This window comes from Mustelus asterias, chromosome 10, assembly GCF_964213995.1.
Source record: "Mustelus asterias chromosome 10, sMusAst1.hap1.1, whole genome shotgun sequence".
Classification (NCBI taxonomy): domain Eukaryota; kingdom Metazoa; phylum Chordata; class Chondrichthyes; order Carcharhiniformes; family Triakidae; genus Mustelus; species Mustelus asterias.
In genome coordinates, this window is record NC_135810.1 from 33,859,523 (window position 1) to 33,882,329 (window position 22,807).

The 22,807-nt window shown below is 43.1% G+C and overlaps 1 protein-coding gene across 3 annotated transcripts in view; it reads right to left on the reverse strand.

Moving 5' to 3' along the window:
* Window positions 1-22,807, reverse strand: part of abcc4 (ATP binding cassette subfamily C member 4 (PEL blood group)) — a 370,665-nt gene that overhangs the window by 99,782 nt on the left and 248,076 nt on the right. For all 3 annotated transcript variants that reach the window (XM_078221654.1, XM_078221653.1, XM_078221655.1), the window contains 3 exons: window positions 19,312-19,518; window positions 13,179-13,319; window positions 4,607-4,644 (listed from right to left, as the gene is read on the reverse strand). In XM_078221654.1, the coding sequence (XP_078077780.1) occupies window positions 4,607-4,644; window positions 13,179-13,319; window positions 19,312-19,518 (386 nt within the window). The remainder of the gene's footprint in view (window positions 1-4,606; window positions 4,645-13,178; window positions 13,320-19,311; window positions 19,519-22,807) is intronic.

Here is a 22,807-nt window from a genome sequence, read left to right on the forward strand (position 1 = left end):
CAAGGGTAGATAAATTTTTCATAGAAATCATAGAAACCCTACAGTACTGAAAGAGGCCATTCGGCCCATCGAGTCTGCACCGACAACCATCCCACCCAGGTCCTACCCCCATATCCCGACATATTTTACCCACTAATCCCTCTAACCTAAGCATCTCAGGACACTAAGGGGCAATTTTAGCATGGCCAATCAACCTAACCTGCACATCTTTGGACTGTGGGAGGAAACCGGAGCACACCCACGCAGACACGAGGAGAATGTGCAAACTCCACAGACAGTGACCCAAGCAGGGAATCGAACCCAGGTCCCTGGAGCTGTGAAGCAGCAGAGCTAACCACTGTGCTACTGTGCCGCCCGTGAACAGTAAAGGAATTCAGAGTTATGGTGAGTGGGCGGGTAAATGGAGCTGAGCCCACGAAAAGATCATCCACTATCTTATTGAATGGTGGAGCAGGCTCGAGGGGCCAGATGGCCTACTCCTTCCTGCTCCTAGTTCTCATGTTCCTATGTCCCTTTAAGAAAATAGATCAGGTGGCTCGGGCCTGAAGCCCCACCTTGGGTCGAGCTTAGCTTGGCAGTCTAGTGCTGACTGTGCTAGGAAATAGATGTATAAAGAACTGCTCCGTTAGTTTACTATCACTGATCTCATGGTCTTTATTAGTCGTCAATATCAGACCTGAAGCATAATACTCTCGAGTCCAGCAGCAAGTTAGGATGGAGCATTGTGCCACAGCAAAAAAACAATTTAAGACAACTCACCAATCGGATCAAATGGTTGCGTTTATTCTATTTGTTAATATCTATCATGATTATGTCAATAAATCCTGACCTCACCATATCTCATGTAGACATTATCTTAATTTGTTATCACTGTTGAACTTCTTTTTGGAGTTAAGCATTAACCTTAATACTTTGAGCAAGGGAAAGATGCATCAAATGTCAATAACCGAGCACGGTAAGGGTGTTGACAGGATGGTGACACAATTATCACATTCCACATGGGATGACGCTGGGACACATGCCGTGCATGCACCTCTGAGGCTGGGACTTCATAACCTATTGGAACTTCTGCCTTATCAAACAATCCCTTGTGTCATGGCCATCCGTGTGATCATGCCCAGGGCCTTATACCTGAACATCTTGGTGTTCCCTCACCTTTTCATCCTCAGATGAACAGCTCCTGTCTGGCATCCCCTCTCTAAATAGCAAGATGATGAAGGGCGCAGCACACCATGACCATGAGGCACATACATGATCTGTCAAGGCACCTGAACTCATTTACAATAGCCCAATTATCTGCTCAAAAATGGGCCTGGTGCTTCCATTGCTGTCATTGTGGCTTCTCTCTGAATGCTCTCACTGGAGTCATGAGTCATCTCTCCAATGGGCAACTCATCACCCAGAAGCCATCTATCCAGGGCATGATGGTCACTGAATAGATCTGCCAACTGTGAGTAATGCAGCATGAACGAGCTGTGGCTGCTGCCCAGGTCCTTGCATTATCCATTGACAATGGTCACAGATCAACTGGACGTTTAAAGAGTGGAATCCCTTCCTGTTAAAAAAGGTGCAGGGCTGGCCTGCTGGAGCTTTAATGACAACGGCCCCCTGGACCCTGGGGAAACCTGCAAGCGCCACAACCCTCTGGCTCCTTTGAGGTGACTCTGGCTGTTCACTGTGAAAGATGTAATTTCCTGGCCTTCTGAACACAGCACTTCTTGTCCCCACCATGGAACTCAGTCCCAATATAAGAATTCCATTCCTAGTCTAAATGGACCCCTCTGCAGAAGGAATAGGATCTCAAAATAAAGTAAGTTTGAAATGCATCCATTTTAGTAAGGCGTTTGATAAGGTTCACCATGGTAGGCTTCTGCAGAAAATGCAGATGTATGGGATTGGGGGTGATCTAGGAAATTGGATCAGGAATTGGCTAGCGGATAGGAAACAGAGGGTGGTGGTTGATAGTAAATATTCATCATGGAGTGCGGTTACAAGTGGTGTACCTCAGGGATCTGTTTTGGGGCCACTGCTGTTTGTAATATTTATTAATGATCTGGATGAGGGTATAGTTGGGTGGATTAGCAAATTTGCTGATGACACCAAAGTCGGTGGTGTGGTAGACAGTGAGGAAGGGTGTCGTAGTTTGCAGGAAGACTTAGACAGGTTGCAAAGTTGGGCCGAGAGGTGGCGGATGGAGTTTAATGCGGAGAAGTGTGAGGTAATTCACTTTGGTAGGAATAACAGATGTGTTGAGTATAGGGCTAACGGGAGGACTTTGAATAGTGTGGAGGAGCAGAGGGATCTAGGTGTATGTGTGCATAGATCCCTGAAAGTTGGGAATCAAGTAGATAAGGTTGTTAAGAAGGCATATGGTGTCTTGGCGTTTATTGGTAGGGGGATTGAATTTAGGAGTCGTAGCGTTATGTTGCAACTGTACACAACTCTGGTGCGGCCGCACTTGGAGTACTGTGTGCAGTTCTGGTCCCCACATTACAGGAAGGATGTGGAGGCTTTGGAGAGGGTGCAGAGGAGGTTTACCAGGATGTTGCCTGGTATGGAGGGGAGATCCTATGAGGAGAGGCTGAGGGATTTGGGATTGTTTTCGCTGGAAAGGCGGCGGCTAAGAGGGGATCTTATTGAAACATATAAGATGATTAGAGGTTTAGATAGGGTGGATAGTGATAGCCTTTTTCCTCTGATGGAGAAATCCAGCACGAGGGGGCATGGCTTTAAATTGAGGGGGGGTAGTTATAGAACCGATGTCAGGGGTAGGTTCTTTACCCAGAGGGTGGTGAGGGATTGGAATGCCCTGCCAGCATCAGTAGTAAATGCGCCTAGTTTGGGGGCGTTTAAGAGATCCGTAGATAGGTTCATGGACGAAAAGAAATTGGTTTAGGTTGGAGGGTCACAGTTTTTTTTTTTAACTGGTCGGTGCAACATCGTGGGCCGAAGGGCCTGTTCTGCGCTGTAATGTTCTATGTTCTATGTTCTATGTTTCTTGTATGAGGCACTTCCAGGACCCTGAACTGCTAGACTGAAACACAGGGCTCAGCCAGAGCCTTTAAACCTACCTTCACAAGCTGCCTAATAAAAAATACATGAAACTCAGCTAGTGTAAAACACACTCTCCAAATGTCATACTGTTCACATAACTTTTTATTGCAGATTAAGAAGCTTAACTACACCATTTAATTAAATTTGATTTCTAGCCCTTTCCTTGTGCCGTATTATCCTGATCGGGTGATGATGATGTCAGGTCGCCTGATAATACATTGGTGCAGGTGCATAAGGCTTCTGTTTTCAGAGTGTTATTATTCAGCCCTACATCTACAGTATACACAGTGATCATCATGGGTTGAAAGTTAGTGTGGGCTAGGGGTTCTAAAGGTTCATCACTTCATTATTGGATTGCTTTTGGTACTTAACCAAAACAACTGCTACTTGTGAAAGGAGTAACAAACTTAAGATGAATATATAACATAATTCTTTGTGAATTTCTGTGGAGTTTTCCTAATCTCCAGCTGTAATTTCAGCAGAAGATCGCAAACCCTGCAGCAATTTTGTAAAAGATCTTTTACACTATTATTGTAGTGTTTCTCAAATCTTCTGTCATATTTACAGTTGGTAACAGGGAGAAATCCTTTGGAAATTTTATCCTGATTTTTAAAAATATAATAAACATTATGATATGAGCAGACTGATATTCCTCCAGGTCTATGACAATTAAGGCTTAGCTAAATACCTGTTAGGGCAGAGACACCTCTGAAGTCCTAACATTGCTACACAAATGATGCAGGATGAACTATTTTCAAATGGAACATTAAACCAAGGCCATATCTGCCCTCTCAGGTGAATGTAAAAATCTGTTGACATCATTTGCAGAAGGGTATCTCCTCACACTGCTTAACTCTCCCTTTTCATTTTTGAGTGAGGTGACCAGCTTCTGGAATATATTTGCCAAAGATCTTTCTTCCCTACAAATGTGGCAGGGTCCTTATGTTCTTTGCTTGAAAGCCACCACACTTGACAATTTATTTTTCCTAGGATATCCTACATTACGCATGCTTCATATATCATAAGTCTAGTTTCTGATACCACCATTATGTGTTCCCAGTTGCTATAATATGCCCCGCATCATTTGTGCATCAATGATTGACCACCCACAAGGTGGGGGGAACAGAATGAAGTAATACAGGTACATTTTGTGGATCTGTACTGGTCCGATCAACACCTTTGATATATAACCAAATGAATAAATACTGCCATAAATGGGCAATGACTGTCCTTGGAGAAGGTACAATTCGGGAGAATAGATGCATACTAATATTGAAAGAACTTCATAATTTGAGGATAGATAACACGATCTACATTTTGTGCTAAAATATATTGATCAAGTCAGGATAAAGTACACAAAAGAGGGTGAATAAACTGTGGAAAAGACAGAACATATAACCTTTAATTGTGTAAACCTTTCACTTTACCTATTTTTTGGTTTCATAAACTCTGAAAAGGTACTTAGAGTAGATACAAAGTTGTGAATAAGCTTCCTAGTCGATTCAATTACAATTCAAAACAGACTATAAAATCTCAAAAGAACCATTCTTACCAGTAAGACAGCCACCAGTCCTGAAGTATATAAGATACCTGCAGCAAAGATAAAAGAAATCTAGAGATCAGGATTGAATAGGTCAATTATCAGATTTAATAGCTCATCTGCTTAAATTTGATTTCCAACAATGAATGCAGAGGATAGCAATCTTGCACAATACAAATGAGATCTCTGCACTAGCCCAAAGTTTGCACAACCACATTAACTATGCAATTTTACAAGGGACATCATCTTGCATTTCATCAGATTATCTGGTTATCCATTTGAAAACATGACAGCTACAGATGTGTGTATTAAGACAAATTGAACAGAGTTAGAAAGGCACGAGATAACCAAAAGTGAAGTTGTTAATACCTTATAACATTACAGCCAACACATTATAGGCTATATGGCTGACGTTACAGAACTGTAACTAAAGACAGAGTCAAAGCAACAAAGAGGCTGTTTGACCCATCAAGTCCATGCTGGCTCTCCATAGAGCAATCCAATCAGTCCCATTCCCCCGCTTTATTCCAATTCTAGAATCCATTGTCAAAGATATTATAGCAAAACACTTGGGAAACTGGCAGTATTGGACAGAGTCAGCATGGATTTATGAAAGGGAAATCATGCTTGACAAATCTACTGGAATACTTTGAGGATGTAACTAGTATAGTTGAAGAGGGGGAGCCAGTGGATGTGGTTTGCTTGGACTTTGAGAAGGCTTTTGACAAAGCCCCACATAAGAGATTAGCATGTAAGATTAAAGCACATGGAATTGGGGGTAGTGTTGGCAGACAGGAAACAAAGAGTAGGAATAAACGGGTCTTTTTCCAAATGGCAGGCAGTGACCAGTGCGGTACCGCAGGGACCACAGCTATTCACTATATATATTAATGATTTAGATGGGGGAACTAATTGTAACATCTTCAAATTTACAGATGGCACAAAGCTGGGTGGGAAGGTGAGCTGTGAGGAGGATGCAGACATCCTTCACTGTGATTTGGACAAGTTGAGTGAGTGGGCAAATGAATGGCAGATGCAGTATAATTTCGATAAACCTGAAGTAATCCACTTTTGGTAGAAAAAATGGGAAGGCAGATAACTATCTAAATGGCCATAAATTAGGAGAGGGGAATGTGCAACGAGACCTGGGCAACAGGGTTGGGACAGTAAGAGGTCTCACAACGCCAGGTTAAAGTCCAACAGGTTTATTTGGTAGCAAATACCATAAGCTTTCGGAGCACTGCTCCTTCATCAGATGGAGTGGATATCTGCTCTCAAACAGTGCACAGACACAGAAATCAAGTTACAGAATACTAATTAGAATGCGAATCTCTACAGCCAGCCAGGTCTTAAAGGTACAGACAATGTGGGTGGAGGGAGCATTCAACACAGGTTAAAGAGATGTGTATTGTCTCCAGACAGGACAGCTAGTGAGATTCTGCAAGACCAGGGGGAAAGCTGTGGGGGTTACTGATAATGTGACATAAATCCAACATCCCGGTTTAGGCCATCCTCATGTGTGCAGAACTTGGCTATCAGTTTCTGCTCAGCGATTCTGCGCTGTCGTGTGTCGTGAAGGCCGCCTTGGAGAATGCTTACCTGAAGATCCAAGGCTGAATGCCCGTGACTGCTGAAGTGCTCCCCCACAGGAAGAGAACAGTCTTGCCTGGTGATTGTCAAGCGGTGTTCATTCATCTGTTGTCGTAGCGTCTGCATGGTTTCCCCAATGTACCATGCCTCGGGACATCCTTTCCTGCAGCGTATCAGGTAGACAACGTTGGCCGAGTTGCAAGAGTAGGTACTGTGTACCTGGTAGATGGTGTTCTCACGTGAGATGATGGCATCCGTGTCGATGATCCGGCACGTCTTGCAGAGGTTGCTGTGGCAGGGTTGTGTGGTGGACGGCCTAAACCGGGAGTAAATCGGAGCACCTCGAGGAAATCCACGCAGACATGGGGAGAATGTGCAAACTCCACACAGACTCTCACCTCTTCCCCTTCTCCCCAGGACAATAGGGTTCTCCTTGTCCTCATGTTCCACCCCACCAGCCTATGTATTCAACTGATCATTTTCCATCACTTCTGCCACTTTCAGTGTGATGACATTACCAATCACATCTTCCCCTGCCTTCCCGTTCCCTCCATGGTCATCCAATCAGCGCCAACAGCCTGTCCTCTTTGTACAGCATCATTTCCTGCAAATGCAGGACATGTAATATCTGCCCTTTTCCCTCCTCACCGTCCAAGCCCCCATCACTCTTTCAAGGTAAAGCAGCAATTTATGTGTACTTCTTTCAATTTAGTATACTGTATTCGCTTCTCATAATGTGGTCTCCTCTACAGTGGGGAAACTAAAAGCCGACTGAGGGACTACTTTTGCAGAACATCTCCATTCAACCCACAAGCATAAACCTGAGCTTCCAGTGGCCTGCCATTTTAATTCTCCATTTCACTCTTCCACTGAAATCTCCGTCCTTGGTCTGTTGCACTATTCCAGTGAGGTTAAACGTAGTCTTGAGGAACAGCAATCTATCTTCTGATTAGGCACTTTACAAGCTCTGGATTCAACAATTTCAAACTGTAAACTCGCCCCTCTTTTTTTCCCTTTTCTTTTGCGTTTCGGTTTTTCTTTTACTTTGCTTTCAAATAAAAGCACACCCGCTTTAGGCACATCTTTTGTTCCTTGTCCCTTAGTCATTCCCTTTGGCCCTGTCATTCAATCTCTCCTGTCTTCCACCCTATCACAGACTTTCCTTTGTCCTTGTCCCACCCAACCCTTGCACAAACCCTGTTACATCTCTAACTTTTCCCAATTCTGATGAAAGGTTGCAGACCTGAAATATTAACTCTGTTTCTCTGTCTATGGGTGCTGCCTGACTTACTGAGTATTTCCTGCACTCTCTGTTTCAATTGATGAAGGCTCTGAAAGCTCATGCTACCAAATAAACCTGTTGGACTTTAACTTGGTGTTGTGAGACTACTTACTGTGCCTACCCCAGTCCAACGCCGACAACTCTACATCGTCTCAACTGAAGTATTGTTAAGGTAGTTCAAGGAAGTGAGGCAGTATGGCAACTAGGGTATTTTCACAGTAACTTCATTGCAGTGTTAATGTAAGCCTACTTGTGACACTAAAAATAAACTTAACTATTGGCTGGGAGGTGCGTGGGAAGGGGAGGGGGAGGGGTTGGGGGGCTGACTATAAACTACTTCCACCGGAGTTCTTTTCCCTTTCCTATTTCTTAGCTCCATCCATTTAATTCTCGTTCTTCATTTTCCAGGCTAAGATCTTTTCTCTCTATGCGTATCTCATAATTTCTTTCAATATGGCTACCTTCCTTTTCCATTTTGGCTATCTTTTCCAAAAGTCAAGTACCCTGAAATATTTCATTTCCAATCTCACTCTCCATGCATATTACTAATGGCTACTGCATCAAACCTATTTGTTTATATTTATATCATTAATTTATTTATGTTGACATGAATGCTTTGGACAGACATTGCAGCTTCAATTTTTCCTCATTATTTTTCCTGTTGTGGCCTTGATTGCTAATGCCCTATTACCATTTGTGACATAATCTGCTTGATTTTAGCCATAGCTTTGCTCTGTTCTAAACTTGATTTTTTTCCTTCAGACTTGTACCCTTAAACATATTTATTTTGAAGCTGTTGGGGGATAGGTTTTACAGAGTTTGGCTAGCCCCATTCACACTGAATAAATAGTCAGGGAGGGGGATGGAATCAGAGACAATGGAGTAAAGTTGCCAGCAATATCCCATTTTTGTTGTTGTTATGCATGCCTTCTCAAGAAATGGACATCACTAGCAAAGCGTAGGCACTTGTTTCCCTGAGAATGTGACAGCGAGCGACTGACTTGAACCACATCAAGTTCCTGCAAAACTCATCTCCAAACTCCGTGGCCTGGGGCTTGGCTCCTCCCTCTGCGACTGGATCCTAGACTTCCTAACCCACAGACCATAAGCAGTAAGGATAGGCAACAACACCTCCTCCATAATCATCTTGAACACCGGTGCCCCACAAGGCTGTGTTCTCAGCCCCTGACTATACTCCTGAAACACCCATGACTCTGTGACCAAGTTGCCCTCCAACTCGATTTTCAAGTTTGCTGATGACACCACCATAATAGGTCAGATCTCAAACAATGATGAGACAGAGTACAAGAGGTAGAGAATCTGGTGAACTGGTGCGACGAAAATAATCTCTCCCTCAATGTTAGCAAAATGAAAGAGATGGTCATCGACTTCAGGAAGCATAGTGAAGGACATGCCCCTGTCTACATCAACGGGGATGAAGTGGAAATAGTGATAACTTCAAGTTTCTAAGTGTCCAGATGACCACCAATCTGCCCTGGTCCCTCCATGCTGACGCTACAGTTAAGAAAGCCCACCAATGCCTCTACTTTCTAGGACAAGGAAATTTGGCATGTCAGCTACGACTCTTATCAACTTTTACAGATGCACCATAGAAAGCATTCTTTCTGATTGTATCACAGCTTGGTATGGCTCCTGCTCTGTCCAAGACCGCAAAAAAATACAAAGCGTCGCGAACGAAGCCCAGTCCATCATGCAAACCAGCCTCCCATCCATTAGCTCTGTCAACACTTCTCGCTGCCTCAGAAAAGCAGCCAGCACAATCAAGGACTCCATGCACCCCAGGCATACTCTCTTCCACCTTTTTTCGTCGGGAAAAAGATACAAAGTCTGAGGACATGTACCAACCCGACTCAAGAACAGCTTCTTCCCTGCTGCCATCAGATTTTTTAATGAACCTATCTGGCATTAAGTTGATCTTTCTCTACACCCAAGCTATGACTATAACACTACATTCTGCACTCTCTCCTTCTCTATGTACAGTATGCTTTGTCGGTGTAGTGCGCAAGAAACATTACTTTTTACTGTACATGAATACAAGTGACAATAATAAATCAAATCAAAATCAGTGTTTCTGCTGAAAGTAATTTTACAGCCAGGGAGTACCAGGATTTTGATCCAGTAACAATGACAGAATGGCAGCGATATTCATGGAATCCCTCCAGTGCAGAAGGAGGCCATTGGGCCCATCGAGTCTGCACAAACAACAATCCCACCCAGCCCTATCCCTGTAACCCCATGTATTTACCTTGCTAATCCCCTGATACTAGGGTCAATTTAACATGGTCAATCAACCTAACCCGCAGATCTTTGGAGTGTGGGAGGAAACCGGAGCACCTGGAGGAAACCCACACAGATACTGGGAGAACGTGCAAACTCCACACAGACAGTGACCCAAGGCCAGAATTGAACCCGGGTCCCTGGCGCTGTGAGGCAGCAATGCTGATCACTGTGCCACCTTGCCGCTCATATTATATAGAAGTATTATATTATATAGCAGCATGCTTTCAAAAGTGTGTTAACCAGGGTTCAGGATAAACACATTCCTCTTAGAATGAAGGGCAAGGCTGGCAGAAGTCGGGAACCCTGGATGACTCGGGATATTGAGGCCCTGGTCAACAAGAAGAAAGAGGCACATGACGTGCATAGGCAGCTGGGATCAAGTGAATCTCTTGAAGAGTATAGGGGGTGTAGGAATAGAGTTAAGAGAGAAATCAGGGGGGCAAAAGGGGGACACAAAATTGTTTTGGCAGATAAGGCAAAGGAGAATCCAAAGAGCTTCTACAAATACATAAAGGGCAAAAGAGTAACAAGGAAAAGAGTAGGGCCTTTTAAGGATCAACAAGGTAATCTATGTGCGGATCCACAAGAGATGGGTGAGATCTTAAATGAATATTTCTCATCAGTATTTACTGTTGAGAAAAGCATAGATGTTAGGGAACTGGGGGAATTAAATATTGATGTCTTGAGGAGTGTGCATATTACAGAGAAGGAGGTGCTGGAAGTCTTAAAGAGCAGCAAGGTAGATAAATCTGTGGGACCTGATGAGGTATATCCCAGGACGTTGTGGGAGGCTAGGGAGGAAATTGCGGGTCCCCTAGCCGAGATATTTGAATCATCGATAGTCACGGGTGAGGTGCCTGAACATTGGAGAGTGGCAAATGTTGTGCCTTTGTTTAAAAAGAGCTGCAGGGAAAAGCCTGGGAACTACAGGCCAGTGAGCCTCACATCTGTGGTGGGTAAATTGTTGGAAGGTATTTTGAGAGACAGGATCTACAGGCATTTAGAGATGCAGGGATTGATTAGGGACAGTCAGCATGGCTTTATGAAAATCATGTCTCACAAATTTGATTGAGTTTTTTGAAGGGGTAACCAAGAAGGTAGATGAGGGCAGTGGAGTTGATGTTGTCTACATGGACTTTAGCAAGGTCTTTGACAAGGTACCGCATGGTAGGTTGTTGCATAAAGTTAAATCTCATGGGATCCAGGGCGAGGTATTGTTTTTCAAACTGGAGGCCTGTGACCAGCGGTGTGCCTCAGGGATCAGTGCTGGGCCCACTGTTATTTGTCATTTATATTAATGATTTAGATGAGAATATAGGGGGCATGGTTAGTAAGTTTGCAGATGACACTAAGATTGGTGGCTTGGTGGACAGTGAGGAAGGTTATCTCCAATTGCAGCGGGATCTTGATCAATTGGGCCAGTGGGCTGACGAATGGCAGATGGAGTTTAATTTAGACAAATGCGAGGTGATGCATTTTGGTAGATTGAACCAGGGCAGGACTTACTCAGTTAATGGTAGGGCATTGGGGAGAGTTACAGAACAAAGAGATCTAGGGGTACATGTTCACAGCTCCTTGAAAGTGGAGCCACAGGTGGACAGAGTAGTGAAGAAGGCATTCGGCATGCTTGGTTTCATCGGTCAGAACATTGAATACAGGAGTTGGAACGTCTTGTTAAAGTTGTACAAGTGTAAGGCCACACTTGGAATACTGTGTGCAATTTTGGTCACCCTATTATAGAAAGGATATTATTAAACTAGAAAGAGTGCAGAAAAGATTTACTAGGATACTACCGGGACTTGATGGATTCAGTTATGAGGAGAGGCTGAATAGACTGGGACTTTTTTCTCTGGAGCGTAGGAGGCTGAGGGGTGATCTTAAAGAGGTCTATAAAATAATGAGGGGCATAGACAAGGTAGATAATATCTTTTCCCAAAGGTAGGGGAGTCTAAAACTAGAGACATAGGTTTAAGGTGAGAGGGGAGAGATACAAAAGTGTCCAGAGGGGCAATTTTTTCACACAGAGGATGGTGAGTGTCTGGAACAAGCTGCCAGAGGTAGTAGTAGAGGCGGGTACAATTTTATCTTTTAAAAAGCATTTAGATAATTACATGGGTACGATGGGTATAGAAGGATATGGGCCAAATGCGGGCAATTGGGATTAGCTTAGGGGTTTTAAAAAAAAATAAAGGCGGCATGGACAAGTTGTGCTGAAGGGCCTGTTTCCATGCTGTAAACCTCTATGACTCTATGACTGCAAGTCAAAACAATGTGTAACTTAGAAATGCTGATATTAGCATTCACCTGCTATTTGGTGGAGGTCATAGATCTGGGAAAGGGCTGACAAAGTTGCTTTGGTAAATTCCTGCAGCACATCCTGTAGCTAGTGCAACAACGTACCACAGGTGGAAGGATTGAATGTTTAGGTGGCAGCACATGGGGTGCTCATCAAGTGGATAGTTTTATACATAGCCATGTCAAATTTCTAGAATGGTGTTGTAGTTGCACTCATCCAGGCAAGTAGAGTGTCCACCACTCTTTTTAACTGTGCTTTTCAGCTAGTGGAAAGATTTTGGAGAGCCTGTAAGTGCACAACAACAAGCACTGAATGTCCAGCCTCTGATCTGCTCTTGCATTTGTATGGCTGGTCCTGTTGAGTTTCCAGTCAATGATGATACCAGGATGTTGCTGGCAGAAGACTCAATGATGGTAATGCTCTTGAATAACACAGGGAGTGAGTTACATCTCATTGAAAATGGTAATTTCCTGGTGTATTGTCCAGATTTTATTGCACACAGGAATGGAATGCTTCATTAACAGAGGAATTATGAATGGATTGGAACATTGCGCAATCTTTGATATAGAATTACACATTTTGACCTTATTTTGGAAGGATGGCTATTGATGAAGCATCTGAAGATACTGCCCTGTAGCGATGTCCTGGGATTGAGATAAATAACTTCTAGCAATCACAAGGATAATCTTCCATTGTGCAAGATATGACTCCAGCTACTGGAGTTTCCTCCCTGACCCTTTTTCCAATGTCCAATGAGGAAATGTTCCCTTGCATGCAATTTAAAGTCAGAGTGTCTAACAACAAAGATCAAGCAAAGAGAGGCAATAAAGATGGGTGTTGCCAACAAACAAATGGAAACTGACCCATGTCTCTGTCATTGAGAACAGCATGTTGATGAGGAGTCACGGGTAGATATTTGAGGAACTCCAGATGCATGAACAGAGGTGGGAAGAAAAGCTCTGTTACTGTAGAAACACATTTTTTCAAAAGAACTGACTGCTCAAAGTACAAGAAACATATGGTATATACAATTCAGAAGGCACATCGCTATTTTTAAAGTTTCATTAGTGATACTTATAACTATAACAATTTGCACTTGTATAATGATCACTTACTTGTGCCAAGAAATTGAGAATGATGACAACCAACACCATAACGCCATTAGCTCCTGCTAGAAAATACTTCTTATAAACTTTAAAACCAATTGATCCCTCTGAACGACTTTCCTCTGGCACTGCTGAGAGTACGGACTCTCCCTGTCAGACAAGCAAGTCGTAAAACGTTAGGAACCACAGATTACAACACTTAGATCTTCATAATGTCTGCAAACCATATCACAATGTCATTAAAATAACTTAAAACTGCGAAAAATAAGCTGCAAATTAGTGACCATCACTTTTGAACACAGTCAGAAAGATGAAAACAGTTTTTTTAAATTCACAAAGCTGTTTATGACCCAGTAGTATGGATTTCTGCCAGCCAGGGAATTGCAGTGCTGACCATGGGGTCAAGTTATGCCCATATTCCCATACTAAAAGCTAAAGCAAGCTTCACAACTCTCTTCCATCATAAGAGAAGCAAATGACTTGTGTGATTTTGGGGGGAAAAGAGAGAAATAAACAGACACCGAACTGACAGGTGGTATATGTTTGATCAAACTGTTCAACTGCAGCAATATCTTAACCAAAGGAACAAAGAACAGTACAGCACAGGAACAGGCCCATCGGCCCACTAAGTTTATGCCGACACGGATGCCTCTCTAATCTAATATTTTCTTGCCTCTACATCGTCCATATCCCTCTATTCCCTGCATATTCATTTATCTATCCAGATGCCTCTTGAACATTGCTATAGAATCTGCTTCTACCACCTCCGCCGGCAGCGGGTTCCAGGCATTCACCACCCTCTGTGTGAAAAATTTGCCCCTTACATCTCTTTTAAACTTTCCCACTCTTTCAGCCTATGTCCCCAAGTAATTGACCCTTCGACCCTGGGAAAAACTCTTGACTATCCACTCTAGCCAAGCCTGTCATAATCTTGTAAACTTCTTTTAGGTCCCCCCTCATCCTCCGACGCTCCAATGAAAACAATCCAAGTTGTTCAACCTTTCTTCATAGTCCATATCCTCCAAACCAGGCAACATCCTGATAAATCTCTTTGCACTCTTGCCAATGCATCAACATCCTTCCAGTAGTGTGCCGACCAGAATTGTACGCAATATTCCAAATGCGGCCTAACCAAAGTCTTATACAGCTGCAACATGATTTTCAAATTCCAAGACTCAATGCCCCAACTGATGAAGGCCAGAATGCCATATGCCTTCTTGACCACGTTGTCCACCCGAGTTGCCACCTTCAGGGAACTGTGGATCTGCCTAGATCCCTCTGTATGCTAATATTTCTACGGGCTCTACCATTTACTGTATACTTTCCTTCTGTAGTAGACCTTCCAAATCGCATCACCTCATATTTGTCCGGGTTAAATTCCATCTGCTATTTTTTGAGGCCAGGTCTCCAGCCGATGGATATCCTGCTGTATCCTCTGACAATCTTCCTCACTATCCGCTACTCCCCCAATTTTTGTACCATCTGCAAATTTGCTAATCAGACCACCTACATTTTCCTCCAAATCATTTATATATATTACAAATGACAGAGGTCCCAGCACTGATCCTCATGGAACACCCTTGTCACAGACCTCCAGTTAGAAAAGTACTCTTCCACTGCACTCTCTGCTTTCTATGCCCAAGCCAGTTTTGTATCCATCTTACCAGCTCACCTTGGGTCCCATAAGACTTCACCTTCTGTATCAGCCTGCCATGAGGAACCTTTTCAAAGGTTTTACTGAAGTCCATGCATACAATATCCACTGCCCTGCCCTGGTCAATTTTTCTTGTCACTTCCTTAAAGAACTCAATCTTTGTGAGACACGACCTCCCCTTCACAAAATGATGCTGCTTATCGCTAATAAGCCTATTCTCTTCCAGATGCGAGTACATCCTGTCCCGAAGAATCTTCTCCAATAATTTCCCCACCACTGATGTAATTTGGCCTGTAATTTGTCTCTTCTGTCCTTTTTAAATAGAGAACATTGTTAGTTACTCTCCAATCCTCTGGTACATCACATGGCTAAAGAGGATACAAAGATTTTGGCCAAGGCCTCAGCAATTTCTTCCCTCGCCTCTCTCAGTAGTTTGGGATAGACACTATCTGGCCCTGGGGACTTGTCTACCTTAATGTTTTTCAAAAACTCCAACACCTCCTCACTTTTTGTCTCAACATGTCCTAGAATGTCAATATCTTCCTTTCTACACTCCCCATCCACCATATCCTTCTTCTTTGTGAATACTGATGCAATGCACTTGTTAAGGACCTCAACCACCTCATCTGGCTCCACACACAAATTCCCTTCACTGTCCTTGAGTGGACCTACCCTTTCTTTCGCTACTCTCTTCCTCCTTGTATACGCATAAAAAGCCTGGGGATTCTCCTTAATCCTGCCTGTCAAGGACATTTCATGACATTTCTTTCCTGCTCTCTTTGTGTTCCTAAAGAGGCTTATCTGTCTCTTGTGATATCTCAAGGCCTCGTCTGACTCCATATCACATGTGGTCAGCTGAAAATGAATTCCTCAGACAAGTACGTCTTACTGTGAATACAATGACTGTGGTAAATGATTTTTTGAGTTATAGGCAGGTAGCTACATAGCTGGGCTCGCTCCAAAGCCAGAAAGTCCCATCCAAGGTCATCGGGCCTTTGCATGATCCACCCGTTATGATTCCTGTCGTGGGCAGGACAGTAAAATTCCGGTCCTGGTTCATAAAAGGATACAATTGGGTTTGTATCCCTAAATAAAGTTGCTTGGGAAGGGTAGAGAAGGAAAGAAATGAAGAGAGGTGGCGGTATCGATTAAGGAGAGAGAGGATAGTTAGGCCATAACTGGAGTACTGTATGTAGTTCTGGTTCCCACATTTTCGGAAGGATGTGATTGCACTGGAGAGGGTGCAGAGGAGATTTACTAGGATGCTAACTGGGCTGCAGGGTCTGAACTATGTGGCAAAATTGGGTAGGTTGGGGCTGTTTACTTTGGAGCAGCAAAGATTGAAAGGGGACCTGATAGAGGTATACAAGATTATGAGGTGCCTCTGGTTAAAGCTTCCCTGTGAGCTATCACCTGTCAGGTATATTTCACATCCTTGCTTTCATCTAAAGCTATTCATATTATTCGGAAGAAGGTGGCAGAGAATAACCAAGGTGCAGAATATCAGTTGGGGGATCAAATCAAATGTAAGGGAACTCACTGGCTGAGCAAATCAGAAAGCTTCACTAGTTCTACAGAATCACATAAGTTAGTGTAAGACGTCAAATGGAGTGAGCATATTTAAATTTCCCATGCGAGTGTGAGCAAATTTAAATTTCCCATGTGAGTGAAAGTCTTTCATTCATTGGAACATGCTCACTTAATCCAATGCCATGCATTGCCCGAGTAAACCTTCTGAGATAGAGTCATAGAGGTTTACAGCATGGAAACAGGCCCTTTGGCCTAACTTGTCCATGCCACACTTTTTTTTAAAACCCCGAAGCTAGTCCCAATTGCCCACATTTGGCCCATATCTCTCTATACCCATCTTACCCATGTAGCTTTTCAAAAGACAAAATTATACTTGCCTCTACTACCACCTCTGGCAGCTTGTTCCAGACATTCACCACCCTCTGTGAAAAAATTGCCCCTCTGGACCCTCTCACCTTAAAACTATGCCCTCTAGTTTTAGACTCCCCTATCTTTGGGAAAAGATATTGACTATCTAGCTGATCTATGCCCCTCATTATTTTATAGACCTCGATAAGATCAGCCCCCTACGCTCCAGAGAAAGAAGTCTCAGTCTATCTAGCCTCTCCTTATAACTCAAACCATCAAGTCTCAGTAGCATCCTAGTAAGTCTTTTCTGCACTCTTTCTAGTTTAATAATATCCTTTCTATAATAGGGTGACTAGAACTGTACCCAGTATTCCAAGTGTGGCCTTACCAATGTCTTGTACAACTTCAACAAGATGTCCCAACTCCTGTATTCAATGTTCTGACCAATAAGATCAAGCATGCTGAATGCCTTCTTCACTTCTGTCCATCTGTGACTCCACTTTCAAGGAGTTATGAACCTCTACCCCTAGCTCTCTTTGTTCTGTAACTCTCCCCAACGTCCTAACATTAACTGAATAAGTCCTGCCCTGGTTCAATCTACCATGCATTTATCTAAATTAAACTCCATCTGCCATTCGTCAGCCCACTGGCCCAATTGATCAAGATTCCGTTGCAATCCGAGATAACCTTCTTGGTGTCAACTGCAAACTTAATAACCATGCCTCCTATATTCTCATCCAAATCATTAATATAAATGACAAATAACAGTGGACCCAGCACCGATCCCTGAGGCACTCCGCTGGTCACAGGCTTCATGTTTGAAAAACAACCCTCTGCAACCACTCTCTGTCTTTTGTCATCAAGTCAACTTTGTATCCATTTGCCTATCTCACCTGGATCCCGTGAGATTTAACCTTATGCGACAACCTACCATGTGATACCTTGTCAAAGGCCTTGCTAAAGTTCATGTAGACAATATCAACTGCACTGCCCTCATCTCTTGGTTACCCCTTCAAAACACTCAATCAAATTTGTGAGACATGATTTTCCACTCACAAAGCAATGCTGACTGTCCCTAATCAGTCCTTGTGTCTCTAAATGCCTGTAGATCCTGTCTCTCAAAATACTTTCCAACAACTTACCCACCACAGATGTGAGACTCACTGACCTGTAGTTCCCAGGTTTTTCCTTGCAGCCCTTTTAAAACAAAGGCACAACATTTGCCACCCTCCAATCTTCAGGCACCTCACCTGTGACTATCGATGATACAAATATCTCTGCTAGGGGACCCGCAATTTCCTCCCTAGCCTCCCACAATGTCCTGGGATACACTTCATCAGGTCCCGGGGATTTATCTACTTTGATGCGCTTTAAGACTTCCAGCACCTCCTTCTCTGTAATATGTACACTCTTCAAGACATCACTATTCGTTTCCCCAATTTCCCTAACATCCATGCTTTTCTCAACAGTAAATACTGATGAGAAATATTCATTTAGGATCTCACCCATCTCTTGTGGGTCCGCACATAGATGACCTTGTTGATCCTTAAGAGGCCCTACTCTCTCTCTAGTTACTCTTTTGGCTTTTATGTATTTGTAGAAGTTCTTTGGATTCTCCTTTGCCTTATCTGCCAAAACAATCTCATGTCCCCTTTTTGCCCTCCTGATTTTTCTCTTAACTCTACTCCTACAAACCCTATACTCTTCAAGGGATTCACTTGATCCCAGCTGCCTATGCATGTCATGTGCCTCCTTCTTCTTCTTGACCAGGGCCTCAATATCCCGAGTCATCCTGGATTCCCTACTTCTACCAGCCTTGGCCTTCACTCTAAGAGGAATATGCTTACCCTGAATCTTGGTTAACACACTTTTGAAAGCCTCCCACTTACCAGACATCCCTTTGCACTCCCACAGACTCCCCCAATTAACTGTTGAAAGTTCCTGCCTGATACCATCAAAATTGGCCTTGCCCCAATTTAGAATTTTAACTTTTGGACCAGACCTATCATTCTCCATAGCTATCTTAAAAATAATAGAATAATGGTCACTGGTCCCAAAGTGATCCCTCACTAACACTTCTGTCACCGGCCCTTCCTTATTTCCCCAAGAGGATGTCAAGTTTTGCCCCCTGTCTAGTCAGGCCATCCACATACTGAATGAGAAATTCCTCCTGAATACACTCAACAAATTTCTCTCCATCCAACCCTCTGATACTATGGCTGTCCCAGTCAATGTTGGGAAAGTTAAATCCCCTACTATTACCACCCTATTTTTCTTGAAACTATCTGTAATCTCCTTACATATTTGCTCCTCAATTTTCTGCTGACTATTTGGCCTATAGTATAATCTTGGTTTTTCCTGAAGCGCCGGATGTTGTAAAACAAGTTGAGGCTTCAACTCAGGATTCTGTGTAAAGCAGCCACCTATGTATTAAGACTAATTTTTCATCTATATACAGATTGTACTAATAATGAATCTGTACATTTCTGCATTTGATGATACCCATTCTACTCTGAACACAGTTTAGGTCCAGGAAAAAACCCTTCTATTTTAAACACTGAGTCTACTCTTATTCACGTTTGTCTGATGTTTCATCTAAGTTTTACTTACCGGTGGTTCAAATGAACCTTCTTTATGTGATTGTGTTGAAGAACCCACGGACAAAACTGAAGTCTGAGAAAGTGTGCGTTCCTTAGTTATCTTTGTGGTAGAATGAGAATCTGTCTGTTCATCTTCTTCATCTTGCTTCAGCAGCGAAGAAAAATCAACTCCAGAATTTAATAGTTGTTTGAAGTTTCCCTTTTCAACCACCTGGCCCTGCAAATAGTTTCCAATAAGTAATCACACAATAGCCAGTTATTGAATAAATTACACTACATTCATAGATTACAATGTTATTTCCCATCTTTCATTAATGGTGTGGAATACTTTTAAAAATACTTTGAAATTTAAGGAGTGATTTCCCATTGAGACTATATGTGTAAAATACCTTTAGAAAAACTTGCTCCTTAGCGCAAAGCCATGCCCAATAAGAGTATTGGTTGGGAATTTGAACACGGCCTCCACAATTATTCAGCCATTAATTTCAATGCATGGGAATTTATGGAAACACCCATCTCAAATCTAGATAAACATCCCTGGTGGTTGGCGCTAGCTGATTTACTGAAACTACTCCGGTACAGTAAATAGGAAGGAATTTTTCATCTGCACTAAATGTTTTTCAAATAATGTGTTTGGGAATCTTTCTCTATAGTATTTACTTATTAATTATTTATTAGTGACACAAGTAGGCTTACATTCACACTGCAATGAAGTTACTGTGAAAATCCCTTAGTCGCCACATTCCAGCACCTGTTCGGATACACAGAGGGAGAATTTAGCATGGCCAATTCACCTAACCTGCACAGCTTTTGGACTGTGGGAGGAAACTGGAATACCCGGGGGAAACCCACGCAGACACAGGGAGAATGTGCAAACTGCACAGAGACAGTGACCCAAGCCGGGAATCGAACCTGGGTCCCTGGTGCTGTGAGGCAGCAGTCGCTGACCACTGTGATGCCTCTATAGTAAGTACAGTTTGAAAGCAAGAAAACATTTTGCAGCTCATTCTTGAGTCTTTTCCCTGCCTGGTTGATGCTCCCAACTATAAAGCTAAAAAGAAATCTTCTTATGAGCTTCCACCTCACTGAGGAGGCCTCAGGCCGATCCTCATCCAATCCTCATCGGGCGGGCTTCCAGATAGAAATGTAGGAGGTGGAACACTGTGATTGAAGGTAGGGGAGTGGTTTGTGCTGGGGGAGTGCTGTGGATGGAGCTGTGAAAGGAGCTGAAGGCACTCCGCCCCACACATCCACCCGCCTCAGGTTATGCACATTTCACCACCTGATGAGTGGTCAACAGCTTCCCAGCCCTGCCCAATGCTCCTGGTCAGGCCTCGCTCTCTCCCCATAGCCTGGAACTCAGCAGCAGTTCTGGCATCAAAACATGGTGGCTGCTGGCCCAAAGTGCAATACAGTAGGATGTGAGATGCAAATAGAAAAAAAGGCCTTAAAAAAATAAGCAGTGTTAAAATGAAACAACAGGGATGCGGGAACCAGGAGGTAATATTAGAGAGAAAACCAAGGTACTCAGAGAATTGGAAGAGATGGACAGCACCAGAACAAGACTGACCTCTACCCCAACATCTACCACCTAGAAGGCAAGGGCAGCAGACCACCACCTGTAAATTCTAACTTTGAATTATATTGCCAATTTTTAAGTGTCGCTGTTAAAAACCTGGAACTCCCTTTTAACAGCACAGTAGGTATGAACATGCAAATTAGGAGCAGGAGTAGGCCACTTGGTTCCTTGAGCCTGCTCCACCATTCAATAAGATCATGCTACATCCCTGCCTACGCCTAATAACCTTTCACCCTTGTTAATCAAGAATGTATCTAGCTCTGCATTAAAATATCCGAAGATTCAAAGATGGGCGGCACAGTGGTTAGCACTGCTGCCTCACAGTGCCAGGGACCCAGGTTCAATTCCAGCCTCGGGTCACTGTGTGGAGTTTGTCCTTTCTCCCCGTGTCTGCGTGGGTTTCCTTCGAGTGCTCCGGTTCCCTCCCACACTCCAAAGATGTGCGGGTAAGGTTGATTGGCCATGCTAAATTGACCCTAGTGTCTGGGGATTAGCAGGGTAAATGTGTGGGGTTACGGGAATAGGGCCTGGGTGGGATTGTGGCCAGTGCAGACTCGATAGGCCGAATGGCCTCCTTCTGTACTGTAGCTTCCACTGCCTTTTGTGGAAGAGAATTCCAAAGACTCAATCCTCAGAGAAAAACATCTAATCTCAGTCTTAAATGAGTGATCCCTCATTTTTTGTCAGTTCAAGATTCTCTGACAAGAGGAAACACCAATACCCTATAAAACTGAAGCATAACCTCCCTACTTTTCTAATCAATTCCCCCAAAATAAATGAGAAAATTCTATTAGTTTTCCTAATTACTTGCTGTGCCTGTATCCTAGCCTTTTGTGATTCATGCACTAGGACACCCAGATCCCTCTGTACTTCAGAACTCTGTAATCTCTCACCATTTAGATAATAAGCTTATCTTTTTATTCTTCTTGCCAAAATGGACATTTTAATATTTGCCCTCATTATACTACATTTGACTGAGTTTTGTCCATTCACTTAGCTCATCTGTGTCCCTTTGCAGCTTCCTTAATGCTCTTCACAATTTACTTTCATGCCTACCTTTGTGCCATCAACAAATTCAGTCTCTTCATCCAAGTCATTTATAGAAATTAGAAAAAGTTGAGGTCTTAGCACTGATCCCTGTGGCACGATACTTGTCAAATACTGCCAACCAGAAAAAGGTTTATGTAAACTCCCTGTTTCCTGTTAGTAACAGTAAGTAGTCTCACAACACCAGGTTAAAGTCCAACAGGTTTATTTGGTAGCAAAAGCCACTAGCTTTCGGAGCGCTGCTCCTTCGTCAGGTAAGTGGAAGTTCTGTTCACAAACAGGGCATATAAAGACACAAATTCAATTTACAAAATAATGGATTAACACAATCTATTATTTTGTAAATTGAATTTGTGTCTTTATATGCCCTGTTTGTGAACAGAACTTCCACTTACCTGACGAAGGAGCAGCGCTCCGAAAGCTAGTGGCTTTTGCTACCAAATAAACCTGTTGGACTTTAACCTGGTGTTGTGAGATTTCTTACTGTGTTTACCCCAGTCCAACGCCGGCATCTCCACATCCTGTTAGTTAGCCAATCTTCAGTCCACGCCAATACGTTACCCCGTACACCATGAGCTTTTATTTTCCACACTAACGTTTGACGTGACATCAGTCATGGATCTGCTTAGTAACAGCAGGAACAAAAATTTATCTGTCAGCAACAGGTTAAAAACCTGCCTAGCGACAGCAGTAGCCATTCAAATGTGATGATGAGATGCGGTCTTTCCCAGTAACGTGATTAGCAGGCATCCAGACAGAATTGGGCGTAAATAGCTCTGTCACCAGGAAACAATTTACCTAAATGATTGAGAGATCAATGGAAATATACAGGTGTTAATTTTAAGAGATTATGTAGTGATGTGATCCCAAGCTCATAAAC